Raw genomic sequence first — 22,736 nt, 5'->3', positions numbered from 1 at the left:
CTTAGAGTAGAGGAATGCCCTTTTAACTACTGAGATTTGATGTAGGTTTCTAGAAATATTAAACTTAAAAAAATTTTTTAATGTTTATTTATTTTTGAGAGAGAGAGAGAGAGAGAGACAGAGCGTGAGCAGAGAAGAAGTGAGAGGGAGATACAGAATCTGAAGCAGGTTCCAGGCTGTAAGCTGTCAGCGCAGAGCCTGATGCAGGGCTGGAACCCACAAACTGTGAGATCATGACCTGGGCTGAAGTTGGATGCTTCACTGACTGAGCCACCCTGGTGTCCCAAAATACTGAACTTTTAAAGAACAAATGAAATCTAATTACTCTGAGAATGGAATTGTGTTAGTGCTATTGGCTATTCTCTAGAGAAAAGTAATGATTTTCCTATATGTGGATATTGGAAGATAAAATAAACCTGTTTATGAGAGGTGGCTTAGTTCAGTGAGAAGGGGCAAGAACTTTGAAGAGATCTGGATGACATATGACCATAGGCAAAAACTACTTTGTGACTCAGTGTCCAGACCTATAAAATGGAGAGGAGATGCTAATCCTACAGGACCTGTCTGAATTACCTGTGCTATTAATTGATGGAATTCATTAAAGAATATCTGGGAGTAGAGAGAGCCTGTATTAAAAAAAAAAAGCCTGTGCAGATGCTATAGAGTCATAATGATAAAATGTGAAGGAAATAAAGAATTAGTGTGCATGAAATACTATGTACATGTATATGTGAGCAAATTAATCAGTTAAGCAAATATTTTGTTAACAATTTATTTGTTCTGTTCTTAATCTGTGAAGCACTGAGGAAAAAGGCAAATATGAAAGGGAAATTCTCTCCTCCCCGGTCTCCCTTCACAGATTAGCCAGGGAGACAGAAACACAAACTCATAACCCCAATACAAAGCCTAGACTGGAAGTGTATGCAAAGGCTGTCTCTCTCAACTGCCAGATTAAGTAATACTCAAGTTTACCAGCTTTTGGCCAGAGGCAGGGATGGGCCCAAGAGGAGAATTAGCAGGAACGAGGATCACCACACTGCTGAAGTATTACTCACTGTTTTCCTCCTGTTTGTTTAATTCAGATCTACGCTGTATGAAGCAAACGTGTCATAAACTAGAACAGAGCAAGGGCTCATTTTGGTGACCCTCAATCCCAGAGGGCTGATTTTACTTGTGAGTAAGTGATTTCCACCCTCATTAGTCTTATCCTTTTTTGTGCTTTTTTCACAATAATTACTTTTCCTACCTTTAGGTGCTATGATTAAGAACTGATCTCGAAGGTTGTCAAGCTGTTCGATGGTCAGGGTGCCATTTTCTTCCTTTTCTATGGGTGGAGGACGTACTGGAGGAGGGGAATCTGGAAAGACTTTTACATCACCATTAATAAAGAAATCTTCTTGGTCTAAATAAAGTTCACTCTGAATTTTTGTCGATGTTTCAATGTGATAGCGAGCTACCTCAGTTAATTTTTCCACACTGAAAATGGAAAAATGAATAGGGTTATCCCCATTAAAAACTATTGGCTTAACAGTATTTGCTTAGTAGACATACACACAAAGTCTACACATCATATAGCTAAGTTAGACAATTCAATCCTCATGTTTAAAAATTCTAATTCTCTTCAAATCCATTTTGTAGAAAGGCAGAGTATAAGTAAATAGAGATTAGAAATAAAATGCATGCTCAAAGAGCTAATAGTCACATTTTATACAAAGCTGAACAAAAAGGGACTTCAAAAAATATGGTTTTATTAATATTAGACCATATTTTACTGTGTAAGCAAGATTATATCAAGAGATATATTTCAATCTAAGTATGAACCAGAATAAAGTTATATGGTAGAAAAACCTGTAAAATATAATTGTTAGAACAACACATTTATTTGGAATCAGGATAAATTATAATGTTAATCAAATTTAATACTGGATTTCTAGAAGAGTGGCTTTTCTCTAACTTTATATCAAGGAATTTGATGTTATTGAAGACACGATTGTCAGAATGGACTTTAATAATATATACCCATTGAAATTGCTTTCTATTTTTACAAATAACAATTCCTAGTTAAATCATGTAGTATAAATAGCAATAGGTGCAGTAGAAAGAGTACTCAAAGCTGAGCTCTCATCCCAGAATTCTCTGTACCCATGAGTCCTTGGTAATTTACGTAAGCTCTCTGAATTTCCTTACCTTTGCATGGAGCTGATAACACATAACTCCATACCTTATGGTTATTAATGTAAAGCCACACAGGGCATGGATTTAAGCTGAACTGGGGATTATAGTTATGGTCCTAATTAAAGGCCATTTCAAAAGCCAGAGAAGTTTTTACACGAGAAGTATATAAATATTTATACAGAGAAGTAAAACATTACCGTATTATAGAAAGGATTGTGTTTATATTTTGCAATAAAGATTGGACATTATGGAAAAATCCATTTTTAATCTGCTTTTATGTAACCCAGGAACACCAAAATACAGATACTAAAAAATTTTTTTAAATAGTATTAGTTGCTTTCTCTCAGAAGACAACCCTAGATTTCAACTCCAGCATTCTGTGTTGGTGAGTGTCCATATTGCACGTATTATAAACTAATTAGTTTATGCCTCGTGGTGGTTGTGTGCTGGTGCAGAGGAGAAGGCACTGGATAGCTATTAAGTTTGCAACCTTGAGTGAGAAGGGCCGACGACCGCAGTCCAAGACTGAACGAGAACCAAGATCTCAAAATGGGTGTGCACCACCTAGTGGAGGTTATCAGGCATACCCTTCTTATGAATGGGAGGAATTAAAAAGTACCAGGAGAATAAAAAGCAAGATTTGAAGTTCCCAGGGATCTGATAGCTTTCTCTCTCTCTCTCTAGTTTTCTTTTACCACCAGAGTTTTTGCAATAACCAAAACAGAAAGCATAGCTGAACAGTCCTAGTTTTAACTTCTTCTGGCTACATTCAGAGGTCAGATACATACACATAATATATATCTGAGAAATTGGAATACATCTGATAAAAATAAGAATTTACTCTTGATGGCCACATGGATGAGAGCTGTGAATCCTAAGAATTAAGAAGACATGTTCTCATTTGTAAGTGGCAGGCAGAGAACAGAACCGAACATCACTGCTCTGTGATGCTAATGATAACTCACTTGGCTATACAGTAGTAAAATTATTTTAAGCCTTACTGTAACAGTAAGGTAAATACGCCTTACTGCAACCAGGCTGAGTTATGTGTGTATGTATGTGTGTGTGTGTGTCACTATATAGAACAACAGATATAAAAATCTAGGCTGAAGATTTTACAAGAGAACTTTCATTATGAGACAAGGATTGTAGAGAACAAACTATAACAACTGTCTTGTAGATGGCACTTGTTTCGGAGAACACTTGACATTTATATTCTATGTAGGTAGCAACTTCTAAATCTTCAGTAAATGTTGATTGGAAACTGTAGTGTTCACAGAATCTAGATCTAGTAGAAACCTCTGGAGTTTCCTGGTTGGAGTCTTTCCTTTTATAGATGAAGGCCACAGGGCCCCAAGCAATTAGGCATGCTGCTAATTTGTGGGCAAGGAAGGAGTCCCCAACTCTTGGAGCATCATGTCTCCTGACTTTCAGTTGAGGGCTATTTCTGCTTTGCTGAGCTGCTTTTTTTACGGGAGAATTAAGGGAATAAAACGCTCTGCCCCCCACTAGAGATGAAAAGTCTGAAAAAATCTTTGGAACCCAACAGCAAAGCAGTACTGGGTATTACCCTAACAAGGTAATCAGCCTAAGTGGTAAAACATACCAGTGAATGACTTCTTAATCTCCCATTAATTGGCCCTGACTACTAATGAGCCTGGCATTAGAAAAATGTGAACCATTATCTTATTTCTGAAAAATATTTAAAAATAATGCATAATCTTACCTTGTAAACTAAGGTCCTCATTGAGCAGTGTAAAAACCAAACTCAGAAATGAGGTGCAAATCTGGCTATTACAATAGGACACTTTGCTATGCAACTTACTGTTTGAAACAAGCCAATACAAATGCACATGTGATCTCCTAAAAGGTCAAAATTTCAATTTGCAAATGTAATGTACATTTATAAATGCCTACAAACCTGCCAACTTTGGCCCCCAGGACTTAAAAAAAATACATTTTTAAATACACTTCATTAAAATACATTTAAAAATATACATTTTCAAAATACATTTGAAAAGCCATGCAGTATATTACCTGGCCATTTCATTCAAGTACCTCTCACCAAGCCACTTTTCCATGAGTTTATATACATCAACCACCTTTGTTAGTAAATCTTCAAGGAAAGCCAGTGCTTTTGTCTTTATCAGTTCAAGTCGGAACTGTGTGGCTATCTCTATTTAAAAAGAAAATAAGGATTTTAAAATGTATACATGCATTTTTTAACCAACTAAATTCAATTTTAAACCAATCATGCTTCAGTTTGTCCAGATGTAGGTGCACATTTAATATAGGAGTATAGATAAGTAATACCTGATCTATGTCATTGAGAAAAAAATGTAATGTATGGTAGGGTCATTTGACAGTTTATTTAAACCAAAAGTATAAACTGAGATTTACATTTTATTGCACTTTATAGCAATATACTCTTTGATAAATTGGAATGGGAAAACACAAATAGATAATTTCTGTATTTCAAAAAAAAGGAAGGTACAAAGTCTCTTGATAATCTCCCTACTTTTAGAAACTTGGGATAGCAATGCCATTGTACTTTGTTAGCACTGGAAAAACTAGGGTAAAACCCATGTGTCCCAGGGCTTATGGCTGCCCCTGGCACACACTATCCACAGACATGGATTTTACTTCTGAAATAGTTTTCCCATCTTTCTTCTTTGCTTCTTCTACCACCACTGGCCTAATTTGCTAAATTTTCTGATTTTTTTTTTGAAGTCCATTTTTAGTTGCATTATATGACAAATGGAAGAGACAGAAGGAGAATATGTCTTGTAAAATCATTGTTATCTACAGAAAAGGAGACTCTTGAACATTATTGATTCATGACTGGCTCTTCTTGGCCTCTGTTCCCAAGAACTTACTTTCAGGGACTGTTAGCCTTTAGTTAGCATTTATTTTCCTAGTGAGAGGCCTTAATTATTCTTAGCATATAAAACCACCAACACACGTGGTCCTAAGCCTTCTCACACTGACTCTAACATATTCTTTTTGTTTCTGTTCTTTGAGATTCTAATTATTGCTGGTGTTCTCCTAACCCCTTCCCAAATTTTCTTTGTTTCTTTTTGAGATCCCACCAGACAATTATAGAACAGTCGAATCTAGCCCTTGTGTGGTTTTATGAAAACAACCAGCTAAATGTTGTATTTTTCCATTGCTTTGCTTTGTGTTCTAGACACAACTTGAGCCAGTCATGGGCTGTTGGTCCTACTGGTCTATTTTCCACTGAAAAGTATCATCTTGGTTCTTTTCAACTGCTACCTTCAAACTGCAGGGCAGCAAGGTGTTCTTCCTTGATTTTGAGCATCAGTTCCTTTTTCCTTTCCATTTCAGCAGTCTGCTCTGGTGACACTGTCACGGGTGTGGCTTCTGCTATTGGCGGCGATTTACCTAAAAGGACAGTGGAAGGTGCCGGCATGCAAGTATCCACACAGCTACTCGGATAAAATGAGAACGAACAGAAATGTGCGGGTCTGTAGTAAACCTCTTGTGATTTGCAAAGGACCAACCCTGGCCCTGACTGTGAGTTTGAAATATTGACCTTTCCTTGAGAATTCTCCAGGTGGCATCTCGGCTAGATGCATATAAAAATGCCCCATTTGTTTAGCATCATGGGAAAATGAAGTGGTACTAGATTCCAAAGAAGGTGTGATTCAGAGCCTGGGGACAGAAATTAGCAAACCGCAACATAACATGGATGCCATTAGTCACTTGCGAAAGCACCGCTCCATACAAGGGACCAGTGTGAGCCAAGTGTTTCCCAGATCCTCATCAAGGAAAGACCAGGGAATAACCTCCAGAAGATATGGCTGAAACGAGGCTCATGGTCAAGAATCTGTAATCTACTGAACAATCTTTTCAGTAGCACTTACCTACAAGTACTTCAGTGATTACGTAAGAGAATTAGAAAATAAGCATTTGTCAGCATTTGTCAGAGAATTTGCCCTTGCGAAATGGCAGTGTGATTCCAGCTGAAGGCCCCATTCACGTGATTCTACTTAGTGCGGTAAATCTGTCTTGAAGGTCTGACCCCAATGGGTTCAAATTTTGTGAAGAGGAGATATTTGTAAACAAAGAAACTGTAATAAAATGTAACGGCAATAGTAGACGTGTGTATTAAGTTACAGGTGAAAGAACACTTAATCTTGCTGGATTTCTGTTTTATCGTCTGTAAAATTAAGGGACTGGACTCAGCCATTTAGCCATTAAGGTAAACTGAAGCATGTCCTTCAAATGCTGCTTCCTTCTTTCATTTCTACCATCTGAGATGGACCATGTGGTGTGTTTTTTTACGCAGTGCTATTCTTCTCTTTACTTCAATGTCCCCCCCACCCCCCGCTCTCCCCGCCCGCATCTTCAGTGCTTCCATCTCACTCCTGCTCAGGATTGCTTAAATGTACTCTGGGAAGTGCTTCCCTACCCCTCAGATGGAGTAGGTGACCTTGCTCTCAAGGTCACCTGTACCTTCCCAACTAAAGAACAATGACTGGTCAAATGTCTGTCTCTGCCGATAGACTAGATTTCCATCAGGGCAGGGACTGTGTTTTTTTTTGTTCTTGTTCAAGTTCATCATGGTGTCTTTAGCACCCATCATAGTGTGCTGCTAGCAGGTGCCTAACAATCATGTCATGTCATGAGCAACTGACTATGGAGGTGACTTCTGCTCACATATTTCTGTCTCTTCCTCTCTTGCCTCAACTTACCTTAAATATGTACAGGTGGGTAATGTTGGTGGCAGAGTTTATCCCCAAGGTTGACGGGAGGTCTCTCCCAGCCCGAGTTTTCTCTCACCTCTATTTTCCATCATGTCTCCAAGACAGAGATTAGGCAGGAGGCCTCCAGGAGAGAGGCACTTGCTTACATTAAACCAGAAACCTGAATTCAACCAGAAACCTGAATTCAACCTGAAACTTACATCCACATAATCACTTTTCACCCAAACTTGTCTCGGGTACTGCAGCCCCCTTGAGCACACTTTTCAGATGACATATTGTCATCTTGGTGTTCTTCTAGCATGTTCCAAACTGTTTTTGAGGTTTGTTTTATCTTGGAGACACTTGACTATTTGGATAAACAAGTTAGGTGAGACAGGTACACGGTATGATCAGCCAGCTGACACCACAGGAGCCTGAGTCTCTAAATTAAACCTAACAAACAGTAGCTTTAATGTGTCTGCTTAAATGTTTGTGTTCTACCAAGGAGAGGCGTAAGCATCCACAGTTTTGGATGCTAAAACCAGGAATACCTTTTGCTTTTTTGTCTGCCTTTTTTTTCTTGGGCGGTTCATTTTTGACTTTTTTATTTGTACCCATCTGAGGAGATTTTTCTTTTGTATCTGTTGGCTGGTTTTCCTTTTCTTCTTCCATGAGCCTCTGATGAATTTCAGCAGCTAAATTAAACCTAACAAACAGTAGCTTTAATGTGTCTGCTTAAATGTTTGTGTTCTACCAAGGAGAGGCGTAAGCATCCACAGTTTTGGATGCTAAAACCAGGAATACCTTTTGCTTTTTTGTCTGCCTTTTTTTTCTTGGGCGGTTCATTTTTGACTTTTTTATTTGTACCCATCTGAGGAGATTTTTCTTTTGTATCTGTTGGCTGGTTTTCCTTTTCTTCTTCCATGAGCCTCTGATGAATTTCAGCAGCCACCTGGTTGTATACGAGCAATATTTTAATTAATGCAACACTTAGGAAATATGGTAACTGTTTGGATTGAGTCATCACTCAATTCCACTGAAGCCTCATTCTATTGCAAACAATCATGCCATGTATTCAATCTTTATGGAAAACACACTTTGGTGTCTGTGACAGTGTCATGGTTATGCTTTTAAAAAGCTTCCTTTTTAATCTCAGACTCTATGGATTTAGCCCCCTCCCCACTCCCCATTCTTCCAAGTTCCTGTTATCTCTTGGCCTTCAACCCAGGGCATTCTCCTATATCAATGTTTCTCACCTTTTATTATTATTATTATTATTATCATCATCATCATCATTATTATTAGACTCCCCTACAGAGTTCTAAAGACAGATTTTCCTAATAGCCCCCTCCATGAAATTTTAATGTTCCAAAGTGTATCTATGTATTTATGCATACTTGTGCTTTATACATAAAATGGGTGAGAATTTCTCACCCCCCCCCCCCCAGCCAAGTTTTGGGAATGCATGTCCTATATTGATTGGGCTCCCAGACACTTGGATGCTGGGCTTCCATTCTACTCCAACACCAGCCTCATCCAGGAAGTGCTCATGAGAATGACCTGTCCTGCAGGCTAGCATCCCTTCTAGTGTCAGCTTCCTCCACTCGGGGCACACTCAGCCTCCAGCCAACTCAGCAACCCCTTCTTTCACTTGCACAGGTGTCCTGCTTTGAGAGGTTAGTTGTGGGGCCACCCCAGAAGAGCCGAGGAATGGGGAGGGTGGGGTGCTGTTGGGTCCCGTCCACATCTCCTCTGAGGATCTGTGCTTCAAGCAGCAGGAATAACTTGTCTTGGGGACATGCCTGCAGTTTCAAAGGCCGGACCTTATGAAGTGAATCCAGCTGCCCCTGGAGAGGTGAAGAGCACTTAGGGGTGTAGCCCTGAGAAAGGAGAGTGGGGAAAAAAGACTCCCGAAAGGGAGAAAGCAAACCTGCACACACCAAGGTGGCAGGAGCAACATATGGTTGAAAACCTTAAAACCTCAATAAAGCAATTGGTGATGAAACGGGGATCACGACAATTTATTTATTAAAGTGTTTACTGTGTCCAAACCTGACGTTATCTCTGGGGAGGACCGAGCGAGGGGCCAAGAGGAGACGGAGGAAGTTGCTTGGAGGTGAATAGAAAGATGAATAAGGCACAATCTCTCCCCTCAATGACACTTCGTCTTGGCAAGATACACCAGCCAGTGCCTGCTCAGCCAGAATTCCTGCACACTTCCCACCCCAGGGCTTGGCGTATAACTGTCCCCAACTGTTCTCTGAATGTGAAGTGTTGCCCAATCTTCCAAATGGGCTTTAAGCAGCTTCTAGCACCTGCTGTGCTCATAGAGGATGCCAAGGAAATGCTTATTAATAGATGGAATTTCTTCTAAAATAATCATATTTCACAGAATATACCCACAGCTTCCTTAAGATCAGTGGAGCCTTGGAGAAATAGTGAAAGGTTTCAGAGAACAAGGTTTCAGTGTGTGTGTGTGTGTGTGTGTGTGTGTGTGTGTGTGTGTGTGGTTTTAATTAGATGCCCTTAATCCACAAAAATGGATTTCATGATATCTACTGTACTTTCAAATTCTTGGTAAAGCTGAAAGCAGACTTGTTAACATCCCCCAACTAAATTGCAAGCAATTCATTTTTGAATTTGTTTTTGCAAAGCACAGTAAGTTAGCAATTTTCTTTAAAATTGGATGTTTCTCCTTTATAAACAATCTTGTGGTGGTGGTGGTGGTGGTGATGGTGATGGTGATGATGATGATGATAATTATCATCATCTGCATATTTTTGGTCCATTTCCCTCAAAGACCTCTGGGTCTCTTTCAAAAATTAACATAATTCACAATACATCCAGCAATCTACCTGTAAGCCCAAAGAAACTCTAGAAATAATGTCTTGACATTGTGGGGGTTAAATATGACTTGTTTCTTTGAAATCATTAACCACCTGCTAATTAGAAGAAAGTTTTTCTGAAAATTAACATAGCACACTAAATGGGTAGCCCTTGGTAAAATTGCTATGTAGGAAAAAAGCCTGTTTTAAAGTGCTCTTATTTCAACTGTGTTAATCTCTGCTGGTACCGTTTTCCCTGCAAGTTTGCCGAATCACACCTGTCTCACTTGAAACTTAAAATTCGATGAAGGTCATGTAACATCAATGCCAAGAAAATCCATTAGAAACATAAAATCAGGATTCAAATATAATTATTAGGAATACTAATTAGATTAGTAATTAGTAAACTTTTCTCCTATGCTTTCTATGTGGTTTTTTAAAGTCTGCAAGGGGGGTGCCCAGGTAGCTCATTTGTTTAAGTGACCAACTTCTGCTCAGGTCATGATCTCACGGTTCGTGGGTTTGAGCCCTGTGTCCGGCTCTGTGCTGACAGTTCAGAGCCTGGAGCCTGCTTTGGATCCTGTGTCTTCCTCTCTCTGCCCCTCCCCGCTCATGCTCTGTCTCTGTCTTTCAAAAATGAGTAAACATTAAAAAAAATAAAGTCCATACGAAAATGGTACAATTTTCAATAAATGTTCTAACGTCATGACTTATTATATTTACAATTTCTAAAACACTTTCATATATATTATTTCACTGGATTTTTCAGCCATTCAAGAGTGTAAAAGTGTGTGGAATGTCTCCCATGTTACAGATAAGGAACTGAAGGCTAAGATAAGCTAGGTAATTTCTGTAAAATCACACAACCGAGAGAGGTTAACTTTGTGCTGTATGATGATCTTCGTGCTATATGATGCTCTTTCTAATAATGGAATATTTTACCAAGTCATTTTCCCTAGGCAATTCTGATGGGATTTCTAAGACTTGTAAATTACTTATGTAGCTCAATAAGAATAATAATTCTTTTTTTTTCTTGAACTCCTAGATCTGGTTTCCCACTCTCTGGTGCTTGGTCATTGTAATCTTGCAGTGATTACTATGGTCATTGCCATCATCATCAACAGTGACATCAGGATCATCGGTATAGCAGCAGACTGTGCTGAGGGCTTTAGTGTCATATTAGATGTGGGCACGATGCTAGGTGCACAGTACATAAAAAGTTTTAGAACCCAGTTAAGTATTCAGAGAAACAACTAACGAGATAAAAATGACAAACAATGACATAGATAGTGAAAGCCAAATGCTTGGGGAGACAATATTGCTACAGGGACTGGAAAAGCACATGATCAGAGAAGGCAAGGCCTTCAAATAGGCAGCCAACTAGTCAGGAATCAAAGCAGGAACTAGCTCTGAAGAATTATAGAAAACATACAATTAAGCAAATAGAAGGAAGGAGGAACATATTTTAGGAGACAAAGATGACATTAGCCAAGGCATTGAAATTATTAATGCCCATGAAATATGTAGGAAGCAATATCTAGTTCGTTTATGAGAGGGTTTGATGAGTTGGTTCCAGCAAGATAGGGAGCTCTGAGCCTCTGGGTCAAGGGTTTAGGATTCCATGGTGGCTACCGGAGGTCATCACACTACCCCATTTTCCTCTTTGATCAATAACAGAAGATCATTTCTGTAGCTTATAAACATCATATGCTTTTTTTTTTAAAAAAAAATAAATCAATCCTTTTCCTTCATCTGGATCATTTTGCCCTTATAAATATAAAGTAACTATTGAGATACTTGGGGTATCTACCATCTACCATCTTTGTGTATGCTTTCTGTTTGTATTGTTTGTTTCTAAATCTTTTTCTGTTCCTTTTTTTTCTTCTGTTGGATTGAATATTTTAAATTTATTCACTTTTTTTTTTCGGGGCGCCTGGCTGGCGCAGTCGGTTAAGCGTCTGACTTCAGCCAGGTCATGATCTCAAGGTCCGTGAGTTCGAGCCCCGAGTCGGGCTCTGGGCTGATGGCTCAGAGCCTGGAGCCTGTTTCCGATTCTGTGTCTCCCTCTCTCTCTGCCCCTCCCTCGTTCATGCTCTGTCTCTCTCTGTCCCAAAAATAAATAAACGTTGAAAAAAAAAAATAAAATAAATTTATTCACTTTTTTTTCCTATATTAGTTTGGAAGTAACACACACTAATTCACTTAGTGGCTACTCTATGAATAACACCTTGAATTACTGACTAAAAAATATGTAGACTTTGATAAGTTAACGATTCATGATATAATTCCTGGAGTAACCATTAGGAGAAGAGTAATAGAATGCATTACTTCCAAAAAAGTCAGGGGAAAAAAGCAAGCAAGAAAAAATAAAGGACAAAAATGAGAGGATGAACAAAGATATATCATGTAAACAATATTTAAAAGTATAATTTCCAAAAAAGCATTATAAAGAAGATTAACTCCTAGTAAGAAAAGGTTCAGTTCATCAGGCTTTTCTTTTTTTTAATGTTCATTTATTTTTGAGAAAGGGAGGGAGAGAGAGAGTGCACACAAGCAGGGGAGGGGCAGAGAGAGAGGGGAGACAGAGGATCCAAATCAGGCTCTGCACTGACAGCAGAGAGTCTGATATGGGGCTTGAACTCCTGAACCATGAGATCATGATCCAAGCCAAAGTCAGATGCTTAACTGACTGAGCTGCCCAGGTGCCCCCAGGCCCAGATAGCTTCCTGAAGGCTACTAAACATTTCAAGAGGAAATAATTCCAACTTCCTCAAACTTTTCTAAAGAATAGAAAGAGAAGAAACATATCCTGACTTGATTTATGAGGCTAGTATTACCTGGATGCTAAAAGTTGACAAGGCTAGAATGAGAAAGAAAGATTATAGAATTTTCTCACTCATGAACAAAGATTCAAAAATCCTAGGCAAAGTATTAGGAAGCAAATCCAGCAATATGTAAGAACGATGATGCTTCATTATAATGTTGGACTTATTCCAGGGAGGCAACGTAAGTCTAATATTAGAAAATCGACCAATATGATATTTAACATTAATAGAAAACAGAGAAAAGAATCATATGACAATTTCAATATATGTGGAAAAAGAATTTGTTAATACATTTATGAAAACCCCTCAAAGTAAGCTATAAATGAAAAGAAATTTCCATAATCTAATAAATATTATCTTAAAAACTCTATGGCCAACATTTTTGTAAATTTTTTTTTTTTTTTTTTTAATTTTTTTTTTTAACGTTTATTTATTTTTTTGGGACAGAGAGAGACAGAGCATGAACGGGGGAGGGTCAGAGAGAGAGGGAGACACAGAATCAGAAACAGGCTCCAGGCTCTGAGCCATCAGCCCAGAGCCCGACGCGGGGCTCGAACTCACGGACCGCGAGATCGTGACCTGGCTGAAGTCGGCCGCTTAACCGACTGAGCCACCCAGGCGCCCCCATTTTTGTAAATTTTGACAAGCTGATTTGAAATTTGATATGGAAAGGCAAGGAGCCAAGAAGTGCCAAAATACTCTGGACAGATGACAAGGTGAGAAGATTTGCTCAGTTAGATAAATAAAGGATATGACAAATAAAGGATTGACAGTTTTCAGTACAAATATGGAAAAATAGAGCAATGTGACAGAACTAATTTATGATATAAGGTCACCTAATTTATGACAAAGATGATACTGCCATGAAATGGGGAAAGATTTTGGCATTACTTACGAAAACTGAAGTATTATGTATAGTATTATCTACTGACATCGAAGCTAGCAAATACTCTTAGATATATATCCAATGGTTGTGTGTACATACGCGCAGCAGTGCGCAAGTACTAGAATGTTCATAGCAGGGCTATCCATAATGGCACACACTGGAAGCCCAAATGTGTATTCGTAGCAGATCAGTTAAATAAACTGGGATAAGTTTATATAATGAAACAATATACAGCAACAAAAATGAATGGACTACAGCTACACTCAATAACATAGAATGAATCTCATAAATAATGTTGAGCAAAAGGAAACACAGAGACAAAAAGTAGGAGTCCATGTATGTAAAGCTCAAAAGCAAGGTAAGCTAAATTCTTCTGTTAAGAAATACAGACTAGGGAGATAAAACTGTTATGAAAATCAAGGCAATGGCTAGCAAAAAGGGAGATGGGGCTTCCGTGTTGTAGGGATGAAGGGGGTTAGGCCTGGGAAGGGGCACAAGAAGGACTTGGTAGGTGCCAACCTTTCCCACTTCTACTGTGTGGTGGTTCCACCAGTGTGTACTTCAGGTGCGTTCATCAAGCCGTGCAGTTTTAGGTTGCGCACTTTGCCAAAACTCACATTAAATGTTTTTATAGAAGAAGCAAGATAATGACAGGAATCTACAATCACTTTTGAGAAGGAGAAACGAAAGAAGGAACAAAAGGAAGAGAGGGAGAACGGAAAGGAGGCACTGAGGCTGCTGTGAGATAGACCAGAGAAAAGAACCCTCGAGGCAGAGCGGCCAGGAAGGGACTCGGGAAAATGCGAGTTGACTCCTGGCTCTGAGACCCTGGGGCAAGCTCCTCTTCTAACTCTTCCACAAAATCTTTTGGAAGGTTGACACTGCCTCTTGTTTGGATGGGATGTTTCAAGAAAACTCAAAGAAGGCTTGGCCCAGAATGAGAACAGAACCACACTGGGCACCCAGGCCTGGAGGATGAAGGAACAGGGGCCATCCAAGTTAAACTCTGTGTGTACCTTCTTTACAGGGTGAAGCTTCTACTTACATTAAAGTTCTCTGGACACTTTTCCCTTCTCTTCTGATTTGGTACAGGCCCCCTGCAGGCAACAACTATTATCCCTTTGCCTCCCAGTGAAGCTGGAAAGGACTGGAACTTTGAACTCCTACAGTTCTAGGTTCAAATCTCCTCTTAGACACTTACCTGTTAAGTGACCTTGGCAAAATTTTTTAACCTTTCTGGATCCCCATTTTCCCATGATAAAGAGGATAATACCCCATAGGTAACTTATGTTAACCAGAGGCCTATAGGCCAAATGTGTGTATTACCTGGCTCTGTAAAGTTTTGCAAACTTGATTATTTCTAACATGTTTAAATGAGTAGGCTTCACATACAAAATTTGAATTTCTGGCTTTTCTTGAAAAATTGGAAGATCTGTCCATACTGGGCCTCATCCTTAAATGGCAAAGTTGGTTAGGGTGGAATAGCACACTCTTCTTTAGGAGTACAATTTCCTTTTGGCCACAGTCCCACCCCTCCCTATTGCATTATATTTGATATACGTCGTTGACTTTTCGTGATTGGCCCTTTGGCCTCTGTACTTGGAACATTGGCCCAGCACAGAAAATAAACTACATGTTGGTTTACTCCATTTTTGATCATATATATTTGCTGACTGCATCGTTTCAATTCTTATTTCTTTCAGAAAACAAAACAAAAAAGTTCCTGAAGGTATAAAGTTATACAACATTGTGTAAATTTTCTACTCAGAGCATACTAGGAATATTGGTACTTAGTGAATGGGTTTTGCTGAAAAGGTAGTAACAAGCACCGCTTACCATGTGAGATATTGCTAAAGAAGCTTGCTGCCAGGTGTCCATTAGCAACTTCTCATCTGCCTCAAAGTTCGACTCAACATTTTCCAGTGAGTAATCAATCTTGCCCTTCAGTATGGTTTTTGTTTTTGTTTTGGACGTAGCTGAATCCGGGGAAACGGATATTCGAGGAATGAGAGGAATTCTTTGAAAAACAAGCAAACCAAAAGGAAACATAAATGTTTTATATAACAGAATTCTCTCTTTATGACCATGTTATTTTGGAAATCTTGTTGTCTTGCTTTAATCTCAATTTTCAAAGTCGTGCTGGAAGAACTCTTCAAATGAAGACTATAAAAGACTATATTCACATTTTAATAGTCTTATTAACAAGAGGAAACTAGAAACAAATAGTAACAAAACCTAATTTTTACGTTTATTCTCAGTAATCACGAGGAGGGAAATTAAACAATGGCAATTATGAAGAAGTGCAATTTTGAAATTTAGCCAGGGCATAAACTTCTAACAAGGAACAAATCAGTCATGGAAAAGCAAACCAAATAAAACTGGGCATCACTCCTTCAAGATGACTAGTATCATTTGGCTTCTTGAAGTGGAAAATTAAAAATCAGGATATGAAAGATGTGAGGTCTGCAAGGGGGAATCCCATGGAGGCAACAAGGTTTTGATAGTGGGTGGGACAGATATCCAACAAACCTCCCTAGTTTAGAGTAGGGATAGTGATGGCTTCTCTTTGATTTGTAAAATGCTTTGGGAACACGAAGTTAAGCTCTCCCTTCTTTCAGCCATATTGCTGCCCCTTTGTAGAAATTTTAGAGCTGCCTCTGGGAACATTCTCTCCCCGAAGGACTCCCAAATCTCAAAGGCTAAGAGAAGCAGGTAGAGATCCCCAAAGCAGAATGCTTATTATGACTGGGATCCACCCTGGTGATACAAAGTGCAAAGAGCCCTCAGCTTGGGCACAGAATGGGGGTGGGGAGAGAAGCTCCAGCTCTGACTTTGCTGAAACCTGAGGAGTCAGGAGCCATAATAGGAACAAGCATTTGGTTTGGCAGACTCAAACTGCTGGGGAATAGATTGTTGATCCAGAAGGCTGATTGGGAACTCCACCAAACAATTAGCTTGGTCTAGTTTTGAAGCATTAGATGTGGTTTCTTGAACTTGGCTCTTTGATTCTTATAGTACTTGGAGGGGGTGTGCTAAGGTGCTTCAATGCCGCATACATCTACCCACAGGACAATTTACATTTTAACAATCAAGTAATGCTAAATCTGTCACTGAAACACTGAAATTCATGTGTCTAACAAGTTAAGGTAAAATTTGTGTGATCATCTCTAAATGTTTAATATAGTCCAACAAGCATTTCCTAACACCGTGCTTTGGAGGACAGCAGTGGTGGCATATCATTTAGAAATAAAATTTGGGGTTAGAATTCATTTACTGGAAAAAATTCTGGCCTAGCTATAGTTCTGTCACTATCAATAGATACAAACTGGGGCTCCTTTCTGAAGTTCCTTCCCTTGAATAATACAAACATAGACTACTACTATTACTGTTGTTACTAATTCTTAGCAACCACTAATTATTAGTTATTCATCAATTATTATTTACTATTATGTTGTTGTTGTTACAGGAATAAAATAGACAGCTATGTGAAAATGCTTGACAGTGTGCTTGCTTCCCTTATATATGTTAAACAGACTGTAGCTGATTGGTTGATTGGTTGATACATTGATCGAGAGTTTTAGTAGATACTCAAAGCAGTGATTTGAGGTTGAGATTGGTGCACAGTTGTTTTGCAGAAAATAAGAACGGCCTGTTCTTTTGCCTGTTTTATTCTGCTAACCAACTTTAATAGCTTCCCCAATATGCCTAACTTGCTATTTTGTGCTAAGAACAGAATGCACTGCTACCATAGACATTGGAACTTGGCCTCTTTAAATGGCTCTGATGGTTCACATTGCCTGCGGAATTTTTTATTATTGGCTTTTCAAAGTTCTCTTTCAGCAGCTTGCTGAGTTACACATTTCTCTTGCATTTGTACCAAGAAGTAGGTACAAACTTTCCTTCTTGTATTTTCCTGCTTACACGTGGGCATGATTGGGACACAGTGGGATTAGATGGAGGAAATCTAGACAGAAGAAATGGGTCTCAGATCTTATGTATAACCATATTGTGTTCAGGTCATTTCAAATCCTTCTTGGTACATGGGATGATAAAACAAAGCAAGGACATGCAACACTTATCACTAAAATAGTGCATGTAAGTTATTGTTATAACATTCAATAATAATAGTCACCACTTATTGAGATTATTGAGACTAGATCTCAAGTCTTCTGATTCCCTAACGTGGTCCTCAGTGCTTTGAAGATTTCATTTTCTGTAATGTTCACAACAGCCTTACTTTATACATAAAGAAACCAAGGCTTAAGAGGGTTGGGGTGACTTTTCCCCCCAAAATAAATTATTTTAATTTACTCACATACACCTAGTAAGTAACAGACCCAGGACTGAAACCAGATCTGTCTGTCTTCAAAACATATTCACTATACCATATTTAATCTGTGCGACATGTACCTGCATTGACTTGAGAAAGCTTAAAAGGTACACATAGTACTTTCCAGCTACAATACATATCATATCTTTGGAGATCTAAATTTAATGTTCAGCATGTGTATTATTCTTAAAATCTAACTTCTTTTTTTTCCCCTCTTCGTATTTATTGATTCTTATTTTCTCATGACCTCCTTATGGGTCGTGAGAAAATATTACTTTAATTCTTAATGCTATTTTATTAGCTTATTTTAATTAATCATTTAATTTTAAGGATTTTTAATTTTATTTTTGTTACCTCAATTTATTTTAATTCTTACCTTTTGCACATTTAACGTTTTACAGTTGAGACCCACATCATAGGAATTGCTACTACTCCGACTCCCTATTTCTTAAAAACATTTTTTTCTATTTGCTCATAGCTTCTCTGGGGTTGGGATCTTGCCCTTCCCCTGCCCCCACCCATTGGGGCTATAAAAGCAATGATTTACAAACTTTTGTATTGCATGGGAGTGTTTGAAAATATAATTCTTTATTCTCTTGCTCTGGCAGGAATCTGATGTTAGACTATTGACAAGTCTTTCAGTGTCATGAAGTCATGATCACATATGACTGAACCTTCACTGTTTCTCAATTATGTTTATCTGTAAAAGAAGACTCATAACCTCTTCCATTTTCATTTACATGTAACACACACACACACACACACACACACACACACACACACACACAGTGCTTGGAACCTTTCATAAAAGTGGTTGAGATTCATGATTCCTTATTGAAAACCCTTGGACCAAAAGTTTCCCAGAATTGAAAATTTATATATACTATCCCAAGCAGACTCCATTGGAAGCACTTCATAATAAAATGCACTATACTTCTGCAGCAAAGTGAGTAAATAGTCACCATAATTTAGATAATAATGCATATCAGTAGTCTTAAGTTGAAGTTAGAAAATTTTTCACTTTTTAGAGCTTTTTTGGATTTTTGATGTGCAGATACAGAAGTGTGTGTGTGTGTGTGTGTGTCTGTGTGTGTGTGTGTTTTAATGTTTATTTATTTTTGAGAGAGACAGAGACAGAGTGTGAGCAGGGGAGGGGCAGAGAGAAAGGGAGACAGAATCCGGAACAGGCTCCAGGCTCTGAGCTGTCAGCACAGAGCCCGACGCGGGGCTTGAACCCACAAATCGTGAGATCATGACCTGAGCCGAAGTCAGACGCTTAACCAACTGAGCCACCCAGGCACCCAGGAGTGTGGTTTTTATTAGCAGTATTCAACTTAAAATCACAAATTTTTAATTCAAACCAAGTATAGTGGAACACGATAGCCTGCCTTACCTATGTTGGCTTTCTGAAATGTCTCTACTATCCACTTGGACCAATGGGACTCGAGTAAATCTCTTATTGTCGTCGATTGGGATTTTGCCTTCCATTCCCCTGTAATAATCTTGAAGGAATCTCTTTGTATCTTCAAAACGGTTCAATTCTGCCTTTAATAGCAAAATGACTGTCAATACCCAAGAATGAGCAAGCTGATCTGTACATATTTCCCATCTAAGTTCTGTAAGCACTATTTTAAAATATTTCAGTTGAAATCAATTTTCTGGAAATTAAGAAAGAGAATTAGCTATAAGTGTATATCTAAAATGTCATAAAAATTAAAGATAACTGGTGACTTTGTGCTCTCTGTACTCACTGAGTATAATTCCACTTAAGAAGATGGCATTTCTATGCCTCTTGATATTGTGACAAAAGATTACAGTATGTATGATGCCTGAAGTAGTGTATATTATGCATTATTTTGACATTAGAATTCCTGTGTCCTGTATATTCAACCAACCGATACATTAACAAATACGTGAATGTCTTCTACCAGAGGTAACAAATTAGTTGATTTGAGAGATGCCAAAAATAGGATAAATACATACACAGATGCAGATACAAAAACAAAAAATTGAAGTACAAAATAAGAGACTAGGTTTTGGTCCTCTAGGACTATGAAACATAGTTGTGGAGAAATGACATGGGAAGGCAAAGAGGTAACAGATAGTTCTCTCTTCACAGTTTCTGTTCTTGCTCAATAGGTGTAGAATATGAGATCATTCCTCCAGGCTCACAGCAAAACCCATCTGTTGACTTTGCCAGTACTGCCTTGAGCAAAATGGAGAACACAGAGGAGTTGGTGGTAAGTCGAGCATCAGTTATTCACAAGGGACTCCCGGCCAGCCAAGCCATTTCCCTTTGCAGTAATGAGGAAATGCATGTATAGTGAGTGCCAAACACACAAATGTAGACCATGAGTTTTTCAGCCCATTCTCCCATTAGGTCTCAGAGCAGTTGGCATGTTCACACTGCTCTTTGGTAGTATAAACATGACATCCAGACTTTGCTTTGATTAGTAGGGCTACTTAAACCAGTACCTGAGGGCCTAAAGATTGAAGCTCTTCTGCAGAAGTATTCCATGATACATAGTTAATTATAGAAAGCATCTTTTCCAAAAAGAACAAAACTGACCTAGTGTTCAAAGCCCTTAGCTGAACCTAACCCAAGGATATTCATGAATATTTGTCAAGCAATTAATGTTGCCATTTATTTCTTAAAACATTAAGACACAGTCTTGTACTGACTGCCACATTCACAGTTTAGAATAAATAAAGGCTTTCACACTGTAGTCTACAACAGAAGACAAAACCAGTTTCAATAGATTTGTTTTTGATACAAAAAAGGGTAAGCCAAAGTGCTCCTGAAAGGTGTCTTGCACATTATTAAACTTTTCCAGGCAAATGACTGAAACAGGAAGATGTTCACTTGGTTAAACTGAGTCTATATTATAAAACAAAATTGCCATTCATATATTGTTTTAAATTATCGAGCATGTTTTAAATATTTGGATTTTAAATATAAACGTATATTGAACTTTTCGAACTAGTATTTTGAAATTATTAAGAAAACTAAATATTTTTCTTTTCTTGCATAGCAACCAAATTAAGTTTTAAAATATTCATATATGGACAAATCTCACAGTGTGACAATAAGTGTTTGCATTTGTCGTGCTGAGATACAGAATCCTAGTTTTGAAGAGAATGTTAGAAAATCATCTAGCACAGCATTTTCTAAAATTTATTGTGTAGAAAACTTGTCCTGTAGGCTGTTAATGAGTACCCTGCCGGAGACAAAAACAAACAAAAACTTTACAATGTCGAATAGTTTCAGAAATGCTGGGTTGACTTATCAAAAAGTTTCTTTATGGCAGGCCATCATGGTGTCCTAATATGTCAATATACTTGTCCATCTCCCAGGGGAGAGGGAAGTGTAGAGTATTTTGTACTTCCCAATCTCATTTGATTGCTGAGTCCTTTTTCTGTGAACCAGTATGTAAAACTAGTGTTCCATGGAACCCACTTTGGGAAATGCTCATCTAGCTGTTTGTTACTCAGTACTGCAGGCCCTTGAAGACTTCACAAGGATTCTTTCCCCTAGCCCTCCATAAACATGTGCAAACTTCTGCTTATGAGTTTCCTTGTCCAGCAGCTCAGTTGCTTCCAAAGTCGGTTATTTGACAGACAGTTCTAACTGTTAGGTTCTTTCTTCATTTATCAAACTGACATCCACTTCCTGAGAATTCCATCTTTGGTTTTTATAAGAATCCTATTGATCCAGTGCAGAATGAGTTTCCTTGCTATTCCATGTGGCAGGCCTTCAACTATCTGAGCAGTGTTGATGATACAACGGTGATTAGGAGCACTGGTTTGGGAGTTAGGCTTCCTCAGTCCCAATCCCTGCTCTCTCACTTACTGATTGTGTGCCATCGGGCAAATCATTCCACTTATGTCTGCCTCAGTTTCCTCATCTGTCAAATGAGGATTATAACAGAAGCTACAGCATAGGGTTGTTGGGAAGGTTTCACGTAATCTATGTGAAAGTCCATAGAGCAGTGCTTGGCATGTATGGAGGAAAGAGTAAGGAATTAATAAATAGCAGCTTTTATTTAGTGTCCTTTCCTTTATCTTCTTTCCTCCTAGTTCGCTTTAGAAGTGGATTCAGCTTCTCAGAACGAGATCCTTAAATCTAGGTATTGCTGAGAGGTAAGTCATGCCATTCCCACAAGAGGCAGTACTGCTGGGACTAATGAGAAATGATTCACAAAGATTCTCTATTCGCTTTGCCACTGGATTTCAGTTATTTCCGCCACAAGCTTCTGATGCACCGTTCTAACAGCCAGTCTGTGCTTGCCTAAACTGGTGCTTAAGGAATGCTACCTGAGGTGGCATAGGCTGCCTGGGTGGATCAGGCTGCTTAGGTGGCTCATTGTAATCCTTTATACAACCCATGCCTGGATCCCAGAGCTTATAGTCAGTGAGGCTGCTCCTGCACCTCAGGTTTCTGCTGACTTTTCAGGCCTCCTGTGGTCCAAGCTGCCCATGCATCATGGGCTTGTCCCTCTGAAGGTTGGAAGTATCAGCATTCACAGTCATTAGTTGAATGAGCATGTATTAAACACCTACTGTGTGCTAGCTCAGACTGTCAGCTAAATATTCTCCTCTCCTATAATATCTTCTCATGTAAGTCAGTCAGTTGAAGACTAAAAATGTATCCTTTTCCATTCTCCACCGTCACTGCTATTCTCTTAGGAAACAGTACTTAGGTAGACACAACTTGACCAAGACAACCTTCCTATGCCCCTCAGCTTGGCTAGACTGTACAGTCTTCTTCCTAAGTCTTGACTCCTGACATCCCTTTTCTTATTTACTCTAGAAAACTTATTGTAAATCTTTGCTCTGTCCATTTGAGGTATAAATCTTTTCAAAAGCTTCTTGCCAGTTTTAGAACTTAAAACTGTCTTTACTAAGTATCTGGGCACCATCCCTTTGAAATGTTAGGCATCAAGGAAGATAGCGCCTCTCTCTGCCAGTTCGTCTGGGAGTGGAGGAGCC

General features: G+C 38.7%; 1 protein-coding gene across 1 annotated transcript in view; it reads right to left on the bottom strand.

Annotated features, from left to right (window-relative positions):
* Positions 1-22,736, bottom strand: part of SPEF2 (sperm flagellar and cilia associated 2) — a 150,302-nt gene that overhangs the window by 10,962 nt on the left and 116,604 nt on the right. The window contains exons 25-30 of the mRNA XM_025923764.2: positions 19,141-19,292; positions 15,254-15,434; positions 7,686-7,833; positions 5,449-5,577; positions 4,213-4,351; positions 1,247-1,476 (exon numbers count right to left, since the gene is read on the bottom strand). Coding sequence (XP_025779549.2) covers positions 1,247-1,476; positions 4,213-4,351; positions 5,449-5,577; positions 7,686-7,833; positions 15,254-15,434; positions 19,141-19,292 — 979 coding nt within the window. The remainder of the gene's footprint in view (positions 1-1,246; positions 1,477-4,212; positions 4,352-5,448; positions 5,578-7,685; positions 7,834-15,253; positions 15,435-19,140; positions 19,293-22,736) is intronic.

The sequence above is a fragment of the Puma concolor genome, chromosome A1, assembly GCF_028749965.1.
Source record: "Puma concolor isolate L17-30 chromosome A1, mPumCon1.1.hap2, whole genome shotgun sequence".
In the NCBI taxonomy this organism is placed as follows: domain Eukaryota; kingdom Metazoa; phylum Chordata; class Mammalia; order Carnivora; family Felidae; genus Puma; species Puma concolor.
The sequence above is the reverse complement of the archived record's forward strand: the minus strand, read 5'-3'. Positions and strand labels throughout refer to the sequence as shown.